A 26,426-nucleotide genomic window follows, 5' to 3' on the forward strand; every position below is an offset into this window, starting at 1 on the left:
TGATTCCAGCAACTTCAAGCTTTTAAGCTATGCAAATAAAATATTGTAAAATTTCTCGCTCCTTCGAAATTAGACAAAAAAAATGAGACGAAAAACCAAAAATCAAACAGGTTTTTCTCGACACTGAGAAATTGTTTTCAAAACTTTATAATGTCGTTCGAGTTACAACTGAAAATGCTTTAAAATGATATATCACTCAATTCTCTCCAATGATTATTTGTGGTAGCTGATTTTTGCGTGAAAAAGAAAAGTTCCTCCCCATTTTTCAAATGATCGGAACAATAACTCAAGTTCTTTCACATTTGTAAGGAAAGTTACAATTGGGAGAATCTGTAGTGTTTTCATGTGAAATCAGGCCGAAAATGTATTTTTGTGTTTTTTGCAACTATATTGAAGTTTTTGTTCCCTTTCTCAAACGTTTATTGCCGGATTTTTTTGTTTTTAAATTCGCCTTATTGAATCTTGCTTTGCAAGAAAAATCGAATACTGAACGGTTGCAGTTTTTTACTGAAAGAAATGGGCAAAAGAAAAAAGCGAAAATCAAACAAGGACAGATGCTGTTATGGTTTAATACGTAGTTAAGCGTCAAGGGACGTACTGAAGATACTTCTAAAGGTCGTGTTCGTTTTTCGTTTTGTTATTTTAGGGAAAAAACCGCAAAAATGTTAGCAATAAAATTTGATTTTTGATTTTTTCTTAGAGGCTGAAAATTTTTTTAAGTGAAACCAAATATAGATACAAAATTGATTAGAATCCGAAGACAAAGGTTGTCTCCACTTTCAGTGGTCGCATCAAATTAGATTCAAATTTCAGCGGCATCGTCAAGTAATGAATAGAACAGGTCTTTTGCGATTACGCAGGTTCAATGGCAACTGCTATCCGCCTTATGTTTTGCTGAAATCTTGCCCTACCAACTCCAATCTTTTCTGAATCAAAATCAACTTATTTTTTCGGGAAAACAGCAACTTAGGGTTAGATGCTACGGTAAAAGTTTTAATATTTCGTGAGCAGCAAAAATTTCTGATTACGTGAAATTTTTTATTTGAAGCAGTTTTGCCAGCAAAAGAATTTTCCTCTCCCATGAACTTTTTTCCTGCTTTTCTCCGCTCAAAATGCGCTTTTTTATCTAAAGTTTTTCTCAGAAATGTACGATGATAGAATGTATAATTTCGGGGCGAATAATCAACAAACCGCCATGTCTAAAAATCGCCATATATTGAAACCAAAATTGCATCAGAATCATGTAAGTTACATCAGAATTACGTAATAATTGCATAACAGCGGTGAAAATTACGTAATAATTGCATACGAGGCGAAACTGTGCACTGGATAGGTGCACAATTTTGAGTCGATATGCGCCTGAATTCCAGAGACAAGATTTTAAACATGTAAAAATTTTGTCGGTTCAATCAAAGGAAATGAAAGAACAAAAGAAGCTTAAGCGGAGCGTCCTTGTTGCGGAATCCGCCTACAATTCACAAAATGCACAGTTTGGCCTCGTTAGGTTAAATTGCATTCAGGCAAAAAAGTTTATCAATACAAAACAAGGATAAAATGATAAATGTTTTAGGTTATTAACAGTATAAAATAGCTTTTTCGTATAAAAAATTTTCTCGAGTAGTATATTCTGCGCTCTTGTTTGAAATGAAAATTTTATGCAGAACTAAATTTCAGAACTTTTGCATGCCTCGGTAGGTCACTCAGGGGTGGGGGGGGGGAATTTTAAGGTTGATCCACATTTTTCTCAGAAATGTACAATGAACAAATAGAAAGTATAGTTTTGGTTGCTTCGGGTTTTCCACCCCTTTGAATGTCATGTCTATTGTTTAATCTTTAAAAGAGAAATCACACAGAAATTTTTTAAAGTTCAGATTAATAACTTAGTAACCGGTGCTTAAAATATTGTTAAAATTTCAATCTATAACTGTTGAAACCAGGCTGACCACTACACTGTCGAAACTACAGGTCTACTTTCATCACATCGTGTGCCGGACATCAAGCCGAAGGGACTTCAAGCCGAAATGTAAAATAAGGGACTTCAAGCCAAACATTCTCACAATTGGTTTGAAGAATTTCGCAATTTTATGATTTTTTAAAGCAGTTTTTGGTGTTTCTTCAAAAAAAACCTCTAATTGATTTCTAGGAAAGTTAAAATTTAAAACATTGTTGAGGCGTTTTTTGGGATTAAAAATGATTCATTTCAAAATCCGGCCGATGTAAATTTTGGATTTCATTCCAAAAGGGTGCATTTTCATGAATGAAGCTCATCATGGAATTAAATTGCCTAAAATTTTTAAAATATACCATTTTACAGCAGAAAATTAGTGTTATTAAGTTGCTTATAAAGCTTAAATTTCGACCTGAAGTCCCTTCGGCTTGAAGTCCCGTCGGCTTGTTGTCCTAGGCCTTATCTATACGTTTAAGGGGAAATTGCTAAATTATGGCGCAGATGCAAGAGTGCATAATGAAAAACAAAAGTGAAACACAGGTCAAGCTGAGTTTCCTACCAGATGCAAAAACAATCATGAAAATTGGGAAATAGTTTAAAAACAAGAAAAAGATGATTTACAATTTTCGCATTGTTTTCTCTTGCTCGCAAAAACATTTTTGTTTCTCAATAATAAAAAAATTAAGTCGTAAAAAACCATTTGACCATTTCAACGGACGAAAAAATCAGTCGTGAACGTGGGTAAAACTGGGTTTATTCTTCAGAGTCGGTAAAAATGCCTAAACCAGAAGAATATTCCATGTTGTGGTAGCTCAATCGATATAAATAAGCAGTCATTCGACATTTTGACAACTTTTTTCTAAAAATAAATCAAATCTATGTCGGACTCGAACCCCGATTGTCATTGTCTCTACTCCTAGCTTACGGCGGATATTCAACAAACTACCATATCTACAAACTGCCATATCTTCAAGCCAAAAATACGTAAATTACTTTAGAACTAGGTAACAATTGCATGACAATCTGTTTCTATATTGCGTATTAATTTTAATTTTTGTCTTGTTGGAATGGTAATCTCATTTGTGGTTTGTAGACACTTCGGCTTGTTAGCCTACCGCCAAGCTGACAAATTTACACGCTACTACTAAAACGAAGCAAGCGAATCAGACTAATAGTAAGCGGAACAATTCTGTGAACAAAAAACGGCTCATTTTCTTTTTCGCACTTTTTCCTTTTTTTAAGGTATAACTTAAGTTCACATTTACCGATTGTTTTGAAAACTGACATTTTTCCATGACAACAATTTGATTTTCATAATTAACCTTGTAAACCACTCATTACACAATAAAATTGATGCTCGGGAGATGGGAGGGGGAAGCCGAAACTTAAAAACCATGGCCACCAGACAGTTCGAAATCAGTCAATGAGTTTGAAAATCAATGATTTCAACTGATACGGAAAAAAAACATCCAAAAATATTCAATCTAACACATTTAGAGAAGACTGGATCAATAGCGTAGTTTTGTTCCTCTCTACAAAAAAAAAACAATTTGAATGTAATACACAGGTGAAGCGCAGCTTCGCACCATTAGCTATTCCACACAAACAGACAAACATAGCCTTGTAAGCTAGTGTAAAAAAACTAGCAATCTAAAAACAGTTTCCATTTATTTGGCTCGAAAATGTTCAACTTGTGGAAAAATGTCAGTTTGAGGAAACTCTATTTTCAGCATTAAATAAAGCAATGAAGCCAACGATAGCTGAATACACGCCACTTGAACTGAAAACAATAGTCATCAACCTTTCAAACCCCTTGAGCAACACAACAATAACCAAACCTCAATTTCCCCTCAAAAACGATTAATTTCCGAAAAAATAAAAAATCAGGTTTGGTAAAATGTCGAAATATTTTTGTTTCAAAGTGGCTTTCATACTTTTCACTGAAATTTGAAAAACTATTTATTGATCAAATTTTGTCAAAAAAATGGATGTCGGCCAAATGTTTAAGTTGCCTAACAGATCGTTTTTGGACACAGAGGCAAAGCTGCGCCTCGCAAAAGCTAACGAGAACACAACAAAAAATCAGTTTTATAAAACAAAATCAGAAAAAATAGAAGTAAGCGTCGAATTAGTATAACTTCGCCTGGTATCGGATTTGAACCTGCGACCTCGAGATTTGGATTGTCACGCACTGCCCTCTCGGCCACGGACGCATAACAATTAGGAAACACTAGTGACAAGAAAGCAGCAACATATGCTAATAAGTTGCCAATGCAAAGCGGCAAAATTCGCATCACATACAAATAGACACTTTTGCATGTAATAATTTGGAATATAACAAACTGAAGGTATCCACACTAAATTTGCACTTTATAAATTAGAAATCATAAAGCCACCTTATGTATAAATTTTTCATTTCGAAAATTGCGAGATATAGAGTTAGAAAATTTCTGAAATGGAGTTTTTGGCTTTTTTTCCAATTTCTACCCAAATTTGAATTTCAGCTTTAAAAATCTAATTTAATATTGTCTTGACGTTATAAAAATTTGCTTGGTGAACAAATTAATTTTCATTCTTTGTATCGTAACATCATGCATTTAAGCACAATACAAAATTATGGAAACGGATATGTTGAAATGAAGGGTAAAGTGGAAAAGAGCTGAAGTTCTATTATTGTTATGTTGTTTGAATCACATAGCTTTTTTCGGTTCTTATGATTAATTAGACATGTGTAAAATGTGTTAACTTTCTACTTACCGAATGTCAAAGGATATACTATCAAAAGGCCGTAAAGGTGCCACCAAAGTGGCACCAATATTTGACTTAGGTTGGAAAAAATAGTCGTAATATTGCAACACTTCGCTAACTTAAGTTGGCTAGTCGAAATACATATTCTTCTCCCAAACTTAAAAACATACCTTCGCAAAATTTTACATTTGAAAAAAATCTATGTAAAATAGTACCATAGAGTGAAACTTTAGGTAATTCATGATTCGGGTCGATAAAAATGTAAAATGTCCATAAAATTAGGCTTAGATTCTCAGACTGAAAAACATTCTGATCAAAACATTTCTGTATTAGGGCGACACCGCAAAACATTCAGGTGATATGGTACTCTATTAATGCACTTGAATAAATCTGCAATTTGCGCGTACAAACTAAAGCACTGGGAATTTCGTTTAACTAACTGAAGCACCTAATTATTCAGTGTAAAAAATGAAAGATAAAAGCAGTTGTATGATTTTCAGTTTATTTAGTTTCTTGAACAGTCATTGAATGCTCGTTCAGTTTTCGTTGAAATCAAGAGATGATAGAGATACATTATCTATACTGCGATGATCACCAGCTGGAATCAATCCCTTGGTTGATCGCTTGATATGATTCAACTGCCTTTTGTGTTTTTCTTTCAGATCGGCCGTCATTTTCTTCTGAATCTGCTCTGTTAAGGCCATTCGATACCTCTCATACGATGCACAAACAGCCTGGCATTCCTCGAAGTATTTGCGATCGAGGGAGTCCCGCATGACCTCGAGATGATTTGACTCAAATACAGAGAAGTCAAGCATTCTGTCCAATTTCTCGTCGGCTTTGTAATATGTCTCCATGAAGAAGTCTGGCTGCGTTTCCAGCATGACTAGAATATACATTTCATTTCATTATTTCTTATTTAATTTCTGTAATTTCTATGATTGACATTTTGATTGAGAAAAGTGGAGCAAACGGTAAACTTGAGCGCGGTTTTTTCCGCCATTTCCACATTTTTTATCCGAAATTGAAAAAAAATGAACATTTTTTCTATTCCACTGCTATTTGCACCCCCACCCGAAACAATGATCGCTCAAACAAATAAATGAACATGGCCCACAGAGAATTGAAAAGTTAAATGAATAAGTAAACCGAAAAAAAATGATTGACTTTTAAAAACACATTGAGATTTCAAAACACTCACCCAATTAGAGAAAACTGGGCCAATCGGTATTTTTTTCTTTCCGCTGGAAAATTAAAATCCAAAATCCCGTGAGGCGACAATTCTTAACACGCGACAATTTGTAACAGTAGATTGGGCGGGGAAAACTGATTGACGCTCAGTAGTCCTCTCGTGCCGGATGTAAGCGCAGCGGAGCGAAGTAGAGCAAGCATATTCTACTTGCCAATGCCTTGTTACGAACTGTCGCTTGCTACGAATTGTCGCCCTGCCCTAAAATCCACTTTCGAAACAAAGTCAATCACGTTTTTGTGACCTTTACACTTTTGCTGTTTGACAGTGGATTTTGAATTCCTTTTAACAAAGGAAATGAACTTAAAAATAAATCAAAAGTCAAACCGCAAAAAATCTAAACTGAGCGTGATCAAATTTTTAAAGACTTTTTCATGAAAAAAAAAACAAAAAAAAGTAATCAAGACCTTTATAAGAGTATAAACTGTCTAAGAGTAATGAACGTAGCGAAGACTCTTATATAGGTCCTGCTGATTTTCTGTTTTTTTTCCAGGAAAGTCTTAAAATATTGATGCACTTAAGTAAATTGCACTTTTTGAGTTCGATTGAAATTCATCTGCTGAATGTGACGTAAATAGCACTCTGCAAATACGAACGTAGAAGTGGCGCAAAAAAACAAGAACTATTTCTAGTTTTGAAAGTGGATTTTTTTAAAGATTTCCCAGCGGAATAAAAACTTTACCTATTGATCCAGTTTTCTCAAGTTGGGTTCATGTTATCAAAAAAGCGCCCATCATAAATTGTTCTAGAAATTCCAAGAGCTTAAAAGGCATCAAAATTTTTTTGAAAATCGAGAGATTTTTTCAATAAAGTCAGTGTTTTTTATGTTTACTTGCGTTCATTGCTCTTTTCCAATCTTCGATTGGCTATGTTCATTAAACTAAACCGAAAAAAATATCAGATATGAACCTTGTGGACGTTTTCCTGACAACAAAACTTTTTTTAAAAGAAAACGAACAAACATCACAAAACAAATCCTTTAGTTTATTAATGCCTCTTAACAGAGCAAACATACATAGCAATTGAGACTCGACAGATGGGTGCTGAGGCCTCTTCGGGACAGCTACAGCAGAGGGAGGGTTAGAAGAAGAGAGTGTGGGTGCACCGTCTGGCGAGTCTTCCATGGCGTGAAGTCTGGAGGGAGAGACCGAGGGAATCTTTAGAGCCTCAACCATGCGCTTGCTGCTCTCCTCGGCCACTGCAACGTCCAAAGGAAGAGCATTTGGTAACCTAAGTTAACGATAAGACTCTGCCTCAGAAACTCACTCACAATTAAGGTCAAATATAACCGGTTGAAAAATTCCAGCATAGGCGACAAAAAAAGATCTCGAGCAGTTATTACGATATTTTAGCATCATTTAAAGAATCAGTTTTTCAGTAAAAGAAAAAACAGGATGAAATATCTAGGCCTAACTGACCTGGTCAGAGGCCGGGCCGGTGGTACTCTTCGCATGACCTCCTGCTGATGTCTCAACTGGTCCATCTGTCCAGGGTAGCAGGCGATGTAGGAGGATGTACTGGCTCTGGATCCTGGATTGATCCCCTAATCACAAAAAAAATCCATAACAGACCTTCACAAGGATGGTCGTATTCACTCTGCTCTGCCAATTTGAAAACCAAGCTCGGTTCCATGCCGATAAAAATTGGTCATAATAACAATTCACAGTCAGATGGAACAATGTTCATAACTACCTCTGGAGCAAAAACTTCGGCATTTGATGAACTGAAAGGATGCAGAAGGTAATCATTTGGTGGATCACTTTTGAGGTAGTTCGAAAACAAAGGTTGTGGTGTCTGTTGTTTTATTGCGTGATTGGCGTCTGACGCCGGCATAGAGAGTGATGATGTTGGAGACGTGACCTGTTCCTCGGCGATTGGTTTGCGACGGGGAATCGGAGGCGGTGGAGGCATCGTTTTGTTGGCATTGCTATCCAAAAGTCCATTGTGTATCACCTCACAGCTGAGACAGGGAGGCAACCATGGGATCCTCCAGTGTGTTGAGCGAGTATTGTGACTACAAGACAACAGTAATCAACAAATAAACATTGCAAATACCTCAATAGGGAGAAAGTTATGCACAAAAACTTTGCACAGATATGTACGACTTCGGTTGGAAAAACATGCACGGATCTTACAACACACGCATTGCTAGTGTATAAAGACAGACTTACAAATACTCTTCAATTGCATCCCAATTTAATTTTCATGCGGGGCAATTAAGTAGCTCAGGTACTCACTCGATGAAGTAGGGGATTCCTTCTTCGTTTTCCGAAACTTCCCAACCATTTGGCAACGCTGAAAGACACGAAAACGCCTCAATAACAACAAGAAAGTTAGATGATTTGATTGACACAGAAGTGAAGCAAAAATATTTTGAAACAATCGTCCGAGAAACTACGCAAAATAAATTAACAAAGCCGATATAAGATAAGCCGAACCCCTCTAACAAAAAAATATTAAAAATCCGAGTTCGTAAATTTGATTTTTTTGCAATTGTTGTAGTGATACAGGATGAAATGGGTAGTTTGAACAATTAGGTTTCACGCATAACTTCAGTTGTTTCTCTAATAAAAACAAGTAAAAGTGTCATATAACTTTCTTACAAAATCTAAGGCATAGCAGCTTATGCATAGAGGCTTCCACAACCTCATGTCTTGATTAAACCCTTGATACCAGTTTTTACTGAGAAAAGTCAAAAAGTTTCAAAGAAAAATTGTAGCTGACTGCTTATTTCGGGAAAATTCCCACAACTCTTTCATTTGACGCAACCGAAACTCTCGCATTTGGGAGGGTTATCCGAGTGCCATAAATTTTATATAAAAAATTGGACGTAAATTTTTATGTACGTGAATTTCTCCCAGCTCATTCCTTCGATTGAATCCAAAATCTCAGATTAGGGAGGGAAATTTTCGAAAGACAACAAAATTCAAAAAACGGTCAAAAAATCAGTTATGACTTTTCCGAGGACGATAAATTCTTTGGTCGAAAAATTTTGGCGTAGCCGCTAATGCAGAGGACCTTCCCGCAACCCGTTTCCTTCAATGAATTAAAAATTTCAGATTTGAGGGTGTTATTTTTGAGAAAATTCAAAACGTTTCAAAAAAATACGGTCAAAACAATCAAATATTTGACTTTTCCGAGGGCCACATGTTTGTGGAAAATTTTTTTAGCATAGAAGCTAATGCAGGGGAGCATCACTCACCCTGTTTTTCGAATTATTACAAAACTCCCGCAACCCGTTCTCCTTTGAACCCAAAGTGATTAGGGAGGTTAGTTTTCGAGAAAAGTCGCAATTTGAAAACGGTCAAAAATTCCAAATTTATTTGCCGAGTGCCATAACACTTTTTAAAAAAATGATTAAGACGTAGCCACTGGGCGTAGCTTCCATTCGTACCACCTTTTCGCAAATCGAATAATTAGTTTTTGAGAAAAAACAATATAGATTTTTTTTAAATAGTGAAAAAATTTTCCTAAGCGTCTCAAAAAAATGACATACAAAAACCCAATCACATATTTTCACAAAATATGTTTTTTATCAAACAGGAGCCAACTGTTTGAATCATAAATAAAAATCAGCCGACAACCCAACAATTAGACGAAAACCAAAAGTCTGGAAAAAATAAATAATGGCAGTAAAATTTTTTAAAAAAATTAATGACTACCTCAAGTGAACTAAGAAGTAGTTTAAATTTCAGCTAATTGAGCATGTCTGAGCAGCAGCTGAATTTGAGCAGCAAATCCGTAAGAAAAGTTGTTCGCGGGAAAAAGTCTATAGTTGCCGATTGCAAGTCCTTGCTCTCGCAAATGAAACAATGATTTCAGTTGATAAGGCTGGATGATTTGTCTGAATACCTCTCTTGTTCAATCAAGACGTGAAACATGTATTTTGGATTTTTTTGCTCACGCAGATACTATCATAGATGAAAAATGGGCTGGAGGGAAAGTTTATGCTGTAAAGCTTTCTCTCATGTTGAAACACAATGTTCGACCATTTAGTAGGTATAAAAATGAAATGATCGGTTATTGAAACCGAGTAAAAAATAGGTCATTTGCGGATTGCGTATTAATCATAATAAAGTTGAGGTCATGCCTTTGACGTTCTCCCAAGTGTATTTGTAATACTCATTAATTGGTCTATACAATTTATTCCATCATTTCAAAAAAAAAATTCAGCCACCCATCGGAAACTTTGTTTAGTATAGAAACTTTGAAACTTCACTCACTTGCCGCAATCTGTGTGCAGGCGGCACAAAACGGCATCGCTCTTTCCCCGTCAACATTCTGATTCTCAGCCCCTCCCGGGTGTCTGCCTGCATTAACCTGCCGCATCAACCTCACCGGCAGACTGCCCTTCCTCGCGACGAACTTCGGTGATCCCGGCAGACTGGACGTCTCGACTGATAACTCGCGGAGTCCTATGAAACGAGAAGTAGCTCAAGATTGACTGATATAGATGATTGGTGATATTAATTGGCTGATTGTCGTATTTGTTACGCTGTTGATATTGCGTTTTCTTGTAACGGAGTCCTGCGAATGCTTTCAACGTAGTTTTGAGACCGCAGGCCCAGTATTAAGTTATACAGCAGAAATCAATGTTGCCACGTGCGAAACATTGCGGTTATACATACATACCTATTTAAGTTGAGCTTTCGTAAATTCCTATAAAAGGATAGAATATAGAAAGTCTTCTTAAAACAAAATTTAGGCTACAGAGGTGATTTCTTTTTAGAAGCCCATGGCTCTAAGCGATAAAAACCACATTTGTTTTCGCAGATCTAACCTGTAGTTGCAGGAAATGGCTTCGGCACTTCTGGAGTAGCTCTGCGACTCAACTTCGGTGACTCATTAAAATGTGATGACGTCATGTCTATGTAGTTTTGGTTCACCAGAGGGCGTCTGCGGGACGGTGCAGTGTTCGCACGAGGTCTAAAAAAGTCGTTAGAGCAAAGATAAATACCGAGGCAACATAAGATTATTTTGGAAATTTTTTTTTGACAATCATTAACTAATTAACACAGTCCGAAACTAAAGAATCTATGAGTAAAATTGAAAGAACCTCTGCCAATCGAAAGAAAACCAAACAAAGTATATCAGAAACATTCCTTAAAGGAAAACTGGTTTTGCCTTTGATGCATATGGTCGACAGCAATTTGCGCGACAGATGATTTATCGGAAGAGTGGATTTTTTTAAATTGCAAGTTCAATCCTTTGGATTAAGACTATCCAGAAATTCAACAAGTATTGCCGGTTGCTGTGCAAGTACCACAGCATGTTCCTACCATATTCTTAAAAAAACTACAAATTTTATTTTTCAAATTAGTGACGTTTTATGTACGTGGTGTGATAAAATGTAAACACAAGCCTATACCTAAGGCGTATTTGACAGACACAGTAATATAGGCAAAATGGACAACAGATTTTGTCAAAAAAAACAATAAAACAACAAAACCAACGTTTTATTTCACAAGATGGTGCTAAAAACACTTCGAAAACTAATTTCACTGGATTTTAACAAATTTTCAGGGCTTGAATAAAAGTTTCAAGGTTTAGCCTTCTAGTTAAGTCTGTTCGCTCGCTTTACTCGCTCGAAATTCAACTAAAATGCAAACCTGTTTTTATCAACACTGGGGACAATTTTTGAAAATTTTTTAATGCCGTTTGAATCATAACTGAAAGGGCTTTACTCTGATATGACACAGAATCCATTCCGATGATTTTTTGTGGTACCTAATTTGCCTGCAAAAAAAACTAAGAAAACACTATTTTCAATGATCGGAACAAAAGATGACGGCTTATCAAAAGAGTAACTCGATACTCCTGAATTTGATTTTCAGAAAACTTTTAAACTGTAACGGTGAAGATTTGCTAGTACAAATACTACTCGTGTTCCTGTCCCTCCTGAAAAACAGAGAAACTATGGTGCAGTGTGGACTGTTTCCGGCCGATTTTAGAAACCTCATAAAAAGCTGATATGATGTCAATTTTTAGGTGAATGACAAGGAAACGGGTCTGTCCAGACAGTGTACTTGATGGAGGGCCACTGTCTAGATCAGACCTTTCTCGCAACCTCTTTATCCGCCCAATTTTTACATTATAGCAAAACCCTGTATAAAACCACTGTATAAATAATATATTCCGAAGTTCACTCAGCATCGAAAAAATTGCCAGAAAAGCTTGCTACTCAGAATCAAATGTAGACAAAAACGTACTTTTCCTCACAACGGTGAACAATTTTTCATTTAAAATTATGAACGGTTTCTTAAAAAGTTTTCAAGGAGGTGCTTTCACTTCGTTTAAGTTTTTGCTATGATAATTTTGCGCTCAGAATATTCTGTGCTACTTCTATAGCAACCGGTTAGGACAAAGCTAACATCCTCCCCCTCCAAATGCGTTTAGGGGGGAGGATGTTAACTTGGTTCTGAGTTCGATTTTTCAGCCAATCAAAATCGAGCATTTTACACGCATCGCTTAGCAAAAACTCAATTTAAATTGAACACTGGGTGGAGGCTTTTTATTTCGTCTATTTGGGGGGGGGGGGGGAGAGGGGTTTTAACCTCATCCACCGGCTATCTTGTTTTGCTAATTTTATTTAGATGATGAATGATGTTTCAACAAGTCGAAAATAGTAGCAAATATGAGTAAGCTTTTTTTATTTTCAGGAAGCCAACAGTGATAGGTAAACCAGTTGCGAAATCCAAACTTGAAAACCATCACTCTAAAAGTGAAACGAAGACAGACAAGTTATAAACTAGAATATTCACAATTCAGACTCACTTTAGACGGGTGAAACCAGATAATTGTGGAGAGCTGAAATTGTCGTCAAGCAATAACTCTACAGACAAATTTAATTTAAGATCACCGTACTGAAAATAAAGCTCCAGAAACACTATTGCCACAGACTGTGAAAAAGCAGTATGTGAAAAGTATTTCCAGATACGATGTCAGTCAAACAATGGCTTTAAAATGGTTAACATGTGTGCATACTATAGTATTGAAGCGAACAAAAAACAAATAGTAGACATGCAAGCACTATTTCTTTCTGAATCCCAACTGTTGCTATTTTTGAGGAGCGACTCGGCATAACTTTCTATGGATAAAACAAGTTGAAGCGTTCGTTTCTTGTTAGTTCAAGTGTATATTTTACCTCATGAATGAGCTGGCATTCTCGTAGTCTTCCTCAGCGTGCGTGTACCCGTAATTCACAAATCCAATTGACTGTTGATTCTGAAGTTGCTGTTGTGTTGGCAAAGAAGCAATGAACGATGAGGAGGTATGGTGATTACTGTTACTGAGATGACTAATTCTAGTCTGGGAAAAGAGATGTTGTTGATTGCCGAAAGGATTTTTTAGCTGATCTGGACCAGAACTATAATTCAAATTCAGAGAAACCACAAATTATGAACACAGAGGCGAAGCTGAGCTTCGCACCACTTGCGATACAAAAAATGAGAAATATCAAATCAATGTGTCTGGATCGAAGTGAAAAACTTGAATGAATTCTGTTTAAAAAAATCGTAGGCTTGAAAAATCAAGAAAAATTTCATTGCAATAATTTAAAAAAAATCAATTGAGTAGAACATAAAAAGGATTCGGGCGACACAAAATCCATTTATGCCCTTCTCATAACCAAAATAAATGGAAAGGATAACAAAATGTTGGTAAAAAGACCGAAATTTAAAAGTTCTTGAATATACTCAAAAACTTTGCTTTGACTTTTCCCCTACATTTCCTACAGGCACATTTGAGTTTAATAAAAAGACCTGTCCGTTATTAGCTATAAACTTAAAACAAAACGAAAAAATACGACAAAACGAAAATTTCAAAGAAACTCAAAAAAAAACAATTTTCACGAAAAAAAACATGCAAAACATCTGAAAAACCTTATAAAAATAACCCAAGTACACCAAACTTATCGAATATCAAGTTCATGCGCAACGTTAAGAGAGCTGGATCACAAGAAAAATGAGTTCCGATGTACGGTTGCCTCTCAGTGACAGTACCCACGCCATGTACATGCTGCATGACCCGAAAACCGTACAACCTCTGCCGCAAATGTCATCAAACGCAGCATCAACTCGTGTTTTTATAGTAGGAACGGATAAAGCTAGTCACCTCGTTCCCCCACAACCCATCTGGCACAATAAACGAGATCCTGCTAATCAGATCCGGCATAAAAAGTTCCCCTGGGCCTGCAATCTACACCTGCCCAACCTGTTATTTAAGAATAACGAGAGCACACAGAAGTGTTTGGTGCCACCTACGGGCGGGTTCACCAATCGTGCGCATCACTTCGTAAATCCTCGTGGTCCGAAGATTAACTGACTAAAACGCCCCAACAAAAAACAACTAGAACGCCCCAACCAAGAACCCTCATAAAACCCCTTTCAAGCAGCCAAACAACAAAGAAGCAAACTTCAAAATGTTAAAAATAAACGCCAATGGCCTGCGCCTGAAGTTAGAAAAAAAGAGTTATAACATTATAAATATGTCTTTAAATTCATCAATCATACCGCAGAACTGGAAACTTGGAGAAATAATTCCACCTTAAAACGGGAAAAACAGAGGCGACAAAAAATTACAGGCCGATTGCACTCCTGTCTCCAGTTGCAAAGCTGAAAGAATTTTACTAAATGAGTTTTAAAACCTCAAACGTGCCGACCATCAACATGGCTTTAGGAAAAAATAGATCCACGAACACTGCACTTAACTGCATGGTTACTGACATTAAAAATGGTCTTAACCAACCGAGACCGCCCCACAGAACGCTGTTGATCGCTCTTGATCTTACCGCAGCTTTCGACAGAGTTGATCAAGGTATCTTGCTGCAAGACATCTTTCTATTTTATCCAACAATACTAAAAGATGGATCACACCATATTTACAAGGACGCGCTACTTTTGTAGAAGTTAGATACAAAACCGAAAAAGCGACGAATGAAACAACGGATTCCTCAAGTATGAGTATTATCGCCTGTCCTGTTTAATATATACATGTCCTCTATGCCTCTCCCATCATCAAACAACAAAAAAATACCACATATGCTGATAACATCGCCATTACTACTACAGGTCCTGATATCTCAAAACTAGATACAACCGTCCAACCATGTTTAAAAGAACTCTAGAACTGGATGGAAAGTCGAAATCCTTAACTTTTAGCCGACAAAACCACACCAACTGTCCTCACAAATTGGACCAAACACAAAACTGATGTCGGCATGAAGGAGAACTTGTTACCAACAGGCAAAAACCCGAAACCCTAGCAACTTTTGATAATCTTTGGTCTTTTAAATACCACATTAGCAACATCATGAACAAACTAAAAACGAGGAACAACTTACTGGAAAAACTTTCTGGTACTAACTGTGGCTACAGTATAGAAATACTTTGTGTTACTTATAAAGCTGTTGAACGTAGTGTTCTCAATTATGGTGCACAGGAAGAAAGTCGCCTTCCTCTTCGTACCAGATACCTTCTTGCTCAACTGTGCTGCGGATATAACGCTCATCTCAACAGCTACTTATCGAGAATCGATGAAGACAACAATAACTGTTTTTATAGTCCTTGTGACGTACCTTTCCTTCTTAACTGTCCGGCCATGCCAATAACACTAAAAATAGACGACCTGTGGAACCAACCTGTCGAAGTCGCAGACTGGCTTCAATTATAAAATCTGGAGAGGGGTTTTGTAGGTTCCTCAGAAACCAACTAACATTAGGAATTTTTCTCGGTTCTCCGCGTTAAAAAAAACTGCCCGCCAGAACCAGGCACGGGATTTCGCTCGGTTCTCTTAAACAAAACTGTTCCCCTAGAACGGAAGTTTACACAGGACTGGAATAGGGGACTTTCCCGCTCTAAGCAAACCCTGGGATTGCCACAATCACTGTTTGAAAGACGAGACGACGCGGCAAATCATTCTCCACAACTACGATTGTAGCGTACTGAAAATAATCGAAAAAGCGAGTTGGGGCTGCAGATGAATCGATGCTTTTAGGAGCTACTAACAACAACACAACAATTAATCATAAAAAAAGACCAATTAAAGGAACAAAAAAATCGTATATTCATTCTTTTTCCAAAAATTCAGCCAGAAAGAACCACACAAAACTTGCCACATATATTTGTGGACAAACAGTCAATTCAAAATTGCAAAAAAAAAACATTCTGGAAAACTTGAACAACGGATCTTTTTTCCAAAAAAATTTGACACATTAAAACAATAGACTATGCCATCAACTTGAATCGATTTCAAATGAAATGGCTCAATCCTAAAAGACAATCAACAGATAATAAAAGAAATTAATTTCACGCACTTTTCGACCAAAAAAAATCAGAGCAATCAATGGATCCGAAAAAAATGTAAATGCTTGTAAAAAAATTTTTTATTTTATTTTTTCTCTAAGAAATTTTTGGAGTGGGCAAAAACTAAGAAAACATGCATTCAAATTACCCTTTGGAAAATCAAGAAAAAATTACTGAAAAAATCGACAAAACAAATACAGAAATAACCTGACCCGGCGAGTAAACCGACAAAAATTGGGACAAAATCAACAAAGCCGATTTAAAATCAATTTTCAGCTGTGGACCCAGTATCACTTCATTAGCTCTAGAGCAGCCGTTAAACGCACAACTTGATTAAGAACCAAAAACTGACAAAAAAAATTTTTTCAATTTTTTTTTAACCATGTTTCATGTTTAATTTCACAGGGCTCAAATTCGATTTGGAATTTTCAAAAATTTCTCGTAAGACTTCAATAGTTACATTAAACGGCAAAAATTAATAGAATAAAAACATAAGGAAAAAAGTGACAGAATTAAAGCCGACCGAACTCAATCAAAAACTCGAATCCTAAATATTGATTTACAACTCTTTACGTAAACGGCAGATATTTCGCCAATTCAGTAACCATGCTATTAATCAGCAATTCAACGGTACAATATATGTAGCGGGTATCAAATATACTGATTATCATTTGAGCATTCAGTGCCTTAAGTTATTTAGGGGGAAAAAGTCTAGTACCCGATTATCGCAAGGGTAATAAATCGATTAAGTTAATAATTTCAACTAAATTCAGCTAAGAGCACTCAAATAATTGACACTTTCATGTGCTCGGGGAAAAATATGATCGTTGAGCAAATGAAGCAATTAAAATGTGTTACGGCTTTCAAGAAGCAAGGAAAAGTTTTATACCTGTTCTTGGAATGCTTAGCTGGAGATGACGGCTTTGGTCCCGTTATAGCTCTAAGATTGATATAACAGTCCTCGCTACTTCCCGACTGGTGAGACATTTCTAAAACGGCTCTACTGTTGGCATTTTCGAATGCCGTATAGCTCGGCAGTGCATTTGGAGGATGCCGATTCTCATATGAGCTGTGAGACGTGACTTTACGCTGCAAAAACGTCGAAGAAACAGGGCTACGGTCTGCCCAATTCTTTGACATTTTTCTGAAACAGTCATTTTTCAACAGGTTTATTCCTGATTAGCTAATATTCGAATCATTTAAAAAACATTTACATTTGATTTGAGCCAGCTGGATATTGCATTTTCATTAAAGTTTTAATTTTCAAGCAATGCGACTAATTAAAAGCAATCATCTCATCTTATTTACATTCTCCAGCAGTTCTTTTTTTTTTTGACAAAATTGATTTGTCATACAATAACGCCAGTTGAATCTAAAAAATACACTAATCTTTTCAAAAAAGTTATTTGGTCATACAATAACGCCCCAGTTGAATAAAAAATACACTAATCTATCGGTTCCCAATTTTTGTAAGGGCTTGAATTTTTCACATTGAGCTTTATGTGATGTAACAGTCGTTCAGTGAAGTCACACTTGACTCGAGGGCCAGAGACACTTTCTCCTCATTAAAGTGGATCCAATTCGTGGTTCATTAAGGCATGGAACTTTATATCGTTTCACCTTTAAGGCCACTACCAAAATAACCCCCCCCCCACTCTGGACAAAAAAGCTCTTTCTATGACCTGGAGTAGTAGAAAAGTGAGCAGAGTTGGAAAGGGGGTACTGGGAGACCCACATGTATTAAAATAGGGAATAGAACATCCTCAGCAAGGTTTTTAAGAAAGGAAATGTCCCATCGGGATCTTGGAGTAACTGTTTGTAGTGCTCTTAACTGGTCGGAACACATTTCGAAGCGTCTGGGGAAAGCCTACAATACTTTCTTCATGCTAAAGAGAAACGTGTCAATACGCTTAAGCACTCTGGCCAAGATGAACCTTTATAAGAGCACAGTTCTATCAATCCTCTGCTACGCTTCACCATGCTGGAATGCTTCAGGGGTGACATGAGAAAACTGAAGCAACTTCAACGGAGGGTCAGTATATGGATTTTACCACATATCATCGACTACAAAGAGCGTCTGACTGTGCTAGAACTTTTACCTATCCCACTTTATTTACAGCTTCTGGACATCCTGACCCTATCAAAGATATGCAACGGACAATATACCATCAGCCCTGAAGATTATGTAGAATTGAGACACGGTCCCCAAAGAGAAAGCAGAATGATTCCGATATCGCGTCAACCGCGACTCGAACTCTCTCATTAGGAATTCTTCATTCGGACATCAAGACTCCTTCGATTCATGCTTTCTATCGACGTCACCAAGCCTATTGGCTTGAAACCCATACTTCTTCGCCTTTTCTGGAACCATTTTGACACAAACTATACAGAAAATAATTTATGTTCATGGAGAATAGGTTGCAGATGCAGCGGTTGCATAACTTGATATGTTTATTCGGGACACGCTCCCCTCAACTTGTGTTGTAAATCCAATTTATTATTATTATTATTATTCAGTATGACCAGGGGTAGTAGAACAATGAGCAGAGTTGAGAAGGGGGTACTGGGAGACCCACGTGTATTAAGATAGGGAATAGCTCTCCCAGCAAGGTTTTTAAGAAAGTAAATAAGTTTCCCAATGTAATCAGTAGGTTACAGGTTTCCTAATGTTTTAAGATAGGTTAAGTTTCAGAATTTCCACTCCAGAAGGTGTTTCTGAACATTAGATTTACCCATTCAAATGCTCCCAGCAATAGATCGAGGAAGCTGACACCACTGCTCAAGTCACACGAGAATCAAAAGGAAAAGGAGTATCACGACAGGGTTTTGCAGGTAGATCATGCCCCTTTCTTAGCAGGTAGAGCATGCCTCTTTCACCCCCCTTCATTTTGGCAACTAATGGTGCAATGAGCGAAGAAGCAGGGAAATACCTCTAAGATTAGTTCAGTAACTGCATGCCTGATTTGTTTATGCAAAAAGAAAATACTTATTGTTTGCTGTTATTTACCACCCTCAAACAGTACTTACGCTTACACGAACGCTGATATTGAAAACTTGTTTAAATCTTTGCAAAAAATCAAAAATAATTTTGATGAAGTAATAATATACGGGGATTTCAATTTCCCAACAATAAACTGGACGAGTCTTTCATCTGCTGTTGAGCAAGAAAATATTTTTCTTGATATAATTGATCGATATTGTTTGCAACAAAAAATCTCGTTCCAAACTGCTGCAACTGGTATTCTAGATTTGATTTTAGTGGGAAAAAACATACAGATAGTGAATATTGAAGACATTCAAAGGGATAACTATTTTAGCAAACTCTCGAATCATTTCCCTATCAAAGTTAAGTTTAACGTTGAAATATCGTCCTTGTTGCAGCGAAATTGCTGCAAAGATTTGATTTATAGCTACTGTAAAGGCGATTTTGGAAAACTACGAGAAACGTTGAATAAAACGAAATTCGAACCTTTCTGTTGGTCGAATCCTAATAAAGTTCTAGAATTATGGTATAGCTGGCTCAATACCGCAATATCTCAGAATGTACCGAGGAGAACAGCGCACAGAATGTCGCTACCACCGTGGATTACGCAAAAAACATCGCATTACATTAAGTGCCTTAAAACTGCGCGGAAGAATTTTCCAGAATTTCATGACAAGGTCATAGCATTAGCTGATTTAGTTGATACCAGTGCAGAAACTGACAAAGTTGAATACGAACAAGAGCTGGCTGCAGAACGAGCATCGTCAAAATTGTTAAAGTATTTCAAAGCATTTAGGAAGTCAAATCTCCCGCGGAAAATGTTTTACGAGTCTGTCTCGGAGGAGACAGACAAGGGTAAATCAGAACTATTTTCTATCTTCTTCTCTTCCGTGTATACAAAATCGACAAAATTTATTGAAGGGTGTAATGGAAAAGAATGCGTAAAATCGATTACCACTGTAAATTTTTTCGAAAAGGAAGTAATTGAAATTTGCATGAACTTGGACATAAACAAGAGTAAAGGACCCGATGAAATTCCACCAATAGTGTATAAAAAATTGTGCATTACTCTTTCTCATTCTCTTTCACAGTTATTCAGAAAAATTTTCCAAACAGCCATTTTTCCAAACGATTGGAAACAAGCAATTATAAGTCCATTATTTAAAAAAGGCGATAAATGCCAAGTTACAAATTACAGACCGGTATCTCTGTTATCAATAGCTTCGAAAATTTTAGAAAGGATTATTTTTAGACGACTTTACGATCATTACCATTCTTTTTTTCACGCAGCTCAGTTCGGCTTTAGGAAAAGACGATCAACGATTCTCCAATTGATAATCTTTTTGCAAAAAGTGTACCAGGGCATTGAAAGTCAACATGATGTTGACATAATCTTTACTGACTACAGTAAAGCTTTTGACAGAGTGGATCATGGTATGCTTTTGAAAAAACTTTTTGAAACGGGCATCAGAAACAAGCTACTGAAACTAATCGAATCATACTTGACAAATCAAGTACAAGTCGTGCGTATAAATGGAGTAAACTCGTCACCAATACAAGTTACTAGCGGTGTCCCGCAAGGGAGTATTTTGGGCCCCATACTTTTTCTGGTTTTTGTTAACGACCTCCCAAAAATGTGCGATCAATTGTTTCCCCTACTTTTTGCCGATGACGCCAAATTTCTCAGCGTGGGTTTAAGCACAATAGATATTCAAAGTGATTTAAATGCGTTGTATGACTGGACCGTTAGAAACAACATGCCCTTCAATATGGATAAATGCTGCCTAATTAAAATGTCCAAAAACGAAAAACGATTGCTTTTTGGAAACGAATTGATTAAAACAGAGGAAACTCAATCTGATTTGGGGCTCATGCTTTCCTGTGACTTAAAATGGAATTTGCATATAAATAAGGTTTGCTGCAAAGCAATTCGTGTTTTTCACATGATAAAAAGAAGCGTATCGAATCTTGGACAAAAAGCTAAACTGGATTTGTATAAATCTATGATCGTACCAATACTCACGTACGCAAGTCCATGTTATGGATTAAGTAAATACATTATTACGGAGCTTGAAAATGTACAAAGGCGTATAGTTAAATGGATAATTCCGCATATGGATTCGTACAAAGATCGGTTAATCGAAATTTCACTATTGCCACTGCCAATGTATATACAGATCAACAACCTTTTGTTGCTGTCAAAAATTTTATCGAAAAGTTATGATGTTGACATGTTGAAATATCCATCGTATTCCTGTTCCTCGCGCGGTTGTATGTTTTAGCTCGAGAGGCCGAAAAAGAAATTTTTGGAGGACGAATTCTTTTACCAAACATGTCGGCTAGCGAATGTGATCAAAATTGACGTGAGAGAAACAAGCAGACTGAAGAAGCGAATATTGTGGTTATTTTGGAGAAAATTTGAGAAGGACTACGAACAAATGAACAAGTGCACATGGAGAATTGCTTGCGATTGCACAATGAATGACTGTAGAAGCAAAACTTCACTATAGAACGAAAAACTGAAAGGGGGAAACCCCTTGTGCTACGAGCAGAAAAGCCCTACTACTACTACTACTACCACATTAATTAAACAATTTTTAACTTTGTCTGGAAGTTTCTGAGTCATAATTTCGATTTAGAAATTTAAGTTGTAATAAAAAAAACCTAAAATAATTTGGGACTAAATTTTCAGTGTTAACTCCCTGCTCCTCAACTCATCGCGCGTGTTCAAGCCCGGTTTCTCTTTCCTGATATAATAACAAAGGATTTAGGAATATAATCCAAGGGTTCTGTGCCAGTTGGTCATATTTGGAAGTTTGACCTTGAGAAAAACAAGTACGCTTAATTTTGGAGTGAAATTTGATTTTTCAAAAATTCGAATGGAGCCTGTCATGCACGATTTTCTCGCGATAACTGAAAACCGAAAAAGAGAAATCAGAACGATCGAGTAACAATCGCGGTAGAGCTGTCCCCTCTGAAACAGAGACAAGCGTATTCCCGAGTACTGGATTGTCATTACTCGATTGGATTATTATTTGAACTGGACTAGAGTGAACCTTCGGTGGAAAGGTGGACAACTTGAGTGTCCCAATGGTTCACGAGAAACTACATTCTAGAGTTAAAACTTGTCCTTGTCATTGAAACTGATAAAGATTAAAACTCATTTAGTTACATTATTTAATTCTCGAGTTGATTACCGACTGAAGTACTTCCCTTTCTTGAGCGTGCTACGATGTGAGTACTTAATTTAAATTTCTAGAGTGTGTTTTATGATTGTTATGTTGAGGTAAGGCGAGTTTTAGGTTGATCCATCTGAAATGGATCAAAGTTCCACTGTCTAATAAAAAGTAACTTAACGGATTGTTCCGACCCGGTTTTTAACGGCGTTCATGTATTTTGGGTATCTAGAGACCTAAGTATGGGGACGTTCTTGATTCTAGAGTGGGGGGATATTTTGGTAGTAGCCTTTCAGCTGTAACGGGTCGTAGTCTCATGTCACAAGCGAACCGAATTGGCTCCGACTGATTTGAGGTAGAAAAACACAAGAGATAGTGTCCCTGACTCTTGAGCCAATGGTTATAGGGCCTATTTTTCTTAAGCCTCATGTGTGACTACAGTAGACGAATGTTACATAGTGTTTTTATGGCGCTCCTGGGTGTTTACGACATCAAGACTACGGAGTCGAACCCACTTGAGAGAGCTTCGGGCTACATTCCCATTCTAGAGTACCGGCGGTACGGTTCGACAGGAACGTGCAAACCTTCCAGTTGTACCGTGATAGCTTTTTAAGAAAACTCGAGAAAACTTCCTGGTACGCTCTCCGAACGAGGCTTAGCTAACCGAGTAAAGGGGGGCAACTAGGGGGACAAAAACACGAGCAAAAATACAAAAAGCAAAACAAAAACCAAAAAAGAATAGAAAAAGGAACAAAAACCATAAAACGAAAAAAGACAGTAACTTTGACACCAGATTAGTTGGATCAAACCTTTATATTAATTAAATAGTATACCCATACTGTTTTAAAAGTTCGATCGTTTCGATCAACCTAGCAATTTAACCCAGTAACCTTAATAAAGTGCCCGAGTGTGGGGCGTTCTCAAGGGTTTTCAGATAGCTTGGAACTTAGCTGGACAACAAGGAGACTTGACTGGAAGAGGTGACCAGCCGAGTGGGAAAGTGGTTCAGGAGCACTAGAGCTGAACCAATAGGAGACTTGACTGGAAGAGGTGACCAGCCGAGTGGGAAAGTGGTTCAGGAGCACTTGAGCTGAACCAATAGGAGACTGGACTGGAAGAGGTGACCAGTCGAGTGGGAAAGTAGCAAAGAAGGATTTTGCTGTTCTCGAGTTCTCAAGTTGGGCAGAACGGGTATCGTTAAAATCCACATTACATTATAGGAGATAAGTGTAAAATTGGATAAGCGAAATCCCCTGGTTTTGAGGAACGTTTTTACTTAAGCAGGCCTGGAGACAGGTCTACGGTTTTCTCTTGAGAGGTTTAGCACCCGGCGCTTAAGGTAATTTTTAGGCTTAAGAAAGGGGGCTAAAAAGGGGGAGGTTAGAAGGGGGGCTGGTTAGGTTAGAGGTTGGCGGTTATAATTTGTAAAAAGAGGGGACACATTAGAGTAACTAATTGCTCGGCATCGTCGACTTAGTTACATTAGATATTTACACGCGTTGGTCATAGGAAACGGATATCCAAAATTAGAATCAGGTTAAGGTAGGTACCCTGGTCGGATCTGTAGGGGGGAACGGACTTAGACAGTTTTTGTGATACCCCATAAAATCGCTAGCAGGGGGGAAGAGAACGCGTGGCAATTAGGTACCAGACATTTTTTCGATAGAAGGTAGACATTTGTCACCTTTGAATTTTAGGTGGGTTCATCTCTCTGTTTTTATTACTTTTTCTTGCTTAGATTTTTGTTGCATTTTGGTAAGGATTTGTGTTTGGCTTTTATACGAACAGGTGATCACAAGATACCTGCGCACAGGTTTTGGTTTCAAGTTGCTTGGAACATTGAAAAAGAGGTAACTAAAAAAGGGGGGTCAGCATTTGGCCATTAAGAGAGGGTTTTTGGGAAAATTTTTACTAGAGCTTGAGTGGTGGTACAAGGTACAGTGAATCAAGAAGTCCCCATAACGAAGAAGAAAGAGGTCCCACCGCTCAGACACTTGTCAACAGTCTTGGGACAGTGCAGTCCTGTGTCAGTCTTGAACAAGAGCAGTCTTGGGACAGTGGTCTTGGGACACTAGCCTTGGGACAGTGGTCTTGGGACAGTGGTTTTGGGACACTGGTCTTGGGACACTAGCCTTGGGACAGTGGTCTTGGGACAGTGGTCTTGGGACAGTGGTCTTGGGACAGGGGTCTTGGGACAGTGGTCTTGGGACAGTGGTCTTGGGACAGTGGTCTTGGGACAGTGGTCTTGGGACAGAGGTCTTGGGACAGTGGTCTTGGGACAGTGGTCTTGGGACAGTGGTCTTGGGACAGAGGTCTTGGGACAGTGGTCTTGGGATAGTGGTCTTGGGACAGTGGTCTTGGGACACTAGCCTTGGGACACTAGCCTTGGGACAGTAGTCTTGGGACACTAGCCTTGGGACAGTAGTCTTGGGACAGTAGTCTTGGGACACTAGCCCTGGGACAGTAGTCTTGGGACAGTGGTCTTGGGACACTAGTCTTGGGACACTAGGCTTGGGACAGTAGTCTTGGGACAGTAGTCTTGGGACACTAGCCTTGGGACACTGACCTTGGGGCAGTACTCTTGGGACAGTCTTGGGACAGTGGTCCTGGGATAGTACTCTCAGGACAAGGGTCTTGGGACACTGACGGAAAGTACTGGGACAGTACCGAACAGTCTTGGGACAGTAGATAGAAGCCTGGGACGGTACAAAGAAGAGTAGGGACGGTAATTGGAAGTCTTGGGACGGCATAAAAATTGAAGTAAAATTACAATAAGTGTTTTAAGACAAAATTAAGACAGAACAATACTAATCGGAACCCGGTACGGTTGAGACCACAAATAAAGAAAGTTTCTAGAAAAGTTTTGAAAGAGAACTGGAACAAGGTGTTTATCACGTTGTGTATTTCCTTTAAATAATTTTTCCACAAAAGATTTTATTCTTAGATTAGAATTGTGTATATAGTAATATTGTAAATAAGAGCAATTGTAAATAGAAATAATGAGACGGAGTAGGGTACCGGTGCTAGAAAAAAGGTCAAGTGGATCAAACACGAAATATAACTCGTCGCTGCGCGGAACGACATCAATGGGCCCAAGCAAAACAAAAGATAACTTTTCAGCTAGCATGGTCAGCACGAGGAGTAGCACCGAGAACAAGACGCGAGAGGGTGCTAAAGACAAACAGGTGGAGCCCACAATCGACATCGATCTAGAGACACCAGACCAGAGCGTAGATGAAGTGGAGAAGAAGACAACGGAATCCACACCGATGCCCCATATGAAAGATCAAAATCCAAAAACCGTGGAGTTTTCGCCGATAGACGCATTGGAAGACACAACAGGCAATACCCGAGAAACGGTGAAAGACGACTCTCAAGTAAAGAAAACATCTCTTACAGAAAAGTTGGCGATGATGGTCGGAATGAAATCGAAGGACAACACGGCCGAAGAATCAAAAATTGAAAGAGCACGAACATTTGGGACAGTGAGCGCGAAGGCGACAGAAGCTGACCTGAACGAAGAACAAGCCAGAAAGGAAGCGACGGCCGAAAACAAGATAACGGCTGATCATGAAACAGCTACTCTTGAGCTTGGAGACCTGATGACAAAACTAAATCAGATCGACAAGAAACTGAAGTACAGTGAGGAAGATAGAGACTTAATAAGGAAAGAGTTGAAATACAACAAACACGAGTATCTGGATAGTTATTTTAACCTGGCTAAGGCGACAGACGAGAGACTCCAGCAGATGTCGGACAAGGTAGATGCCACCAAAGAAGAACGAGATAAGAACATCAAAAGAGATATGCAACAGTTGAAAAACCGATATGATGATGTCAACAGCCAATTGGGTAGCCTGGAAAAGAGAATGGACACAATGAACAGGAATCAGGCCGAAAGTTTGTGTGCAATACAGGCGAAGTTGGATGCAACCTTGAGAAATTCTACCTCACAAGAAAGATCGGCAGCAGATCGCACGCAAGGCACCAGAGTTGACTTTGTGGAACCGCAAAGGAACAA

General features: G+C 37.9%; 1 protein-coding gene across 1 annotated transcript; it reads right to left on the reverse strand.

Moving 5' to 3' along the window:
* Positions 1-5,003: 5,003 nt before the first annotated feature.
* On the reverse strand, positions 5,004-17,386 carry LOC134840254 (uncharacterized). Its single transcript, XM_063856001.1, has 10 exons — positions 17,136-17,386; positions 13,090-13,311; positions 12,720-12,752; positions 10,726-10,871; positions 10,169-10,360; positions 8,183-8,240; positions 7,638-7,959; positions 7,364-7,488; positions 6,961-7,175; positions 5,004-5,582 (listed from the first exon to the last, which is right to left on the reverse strand). The coding sequence occupies exons 1-10, from the start codon at positions 17,384-17,386 to the stop codon at positions 5,233-5,235; spliced, it is 1,914 nt and encodes a 637-aa protein (XP_063712071.1). The 3' UTR covers positions 5,004-5,232.
* Between the last annotated feature and the right edge of the window lie 9,040 nt (positions 17,387-26,426).

Source organism: Symsagittifera roscoffensis, chromosome 2 (genome assembly GCF_963678635.1).
Source record: "Symsagittifera roscoffensis chromosome 2, txSymRosc1.1, whole genome shotgun sequence".
Classification (NCBI taxonomy): Eukaryota; Metazoa; Xenacoelomorpha; order Acoela; family Convolutidae; genus Symsagittifera; species Symsagittifera roscoffensis.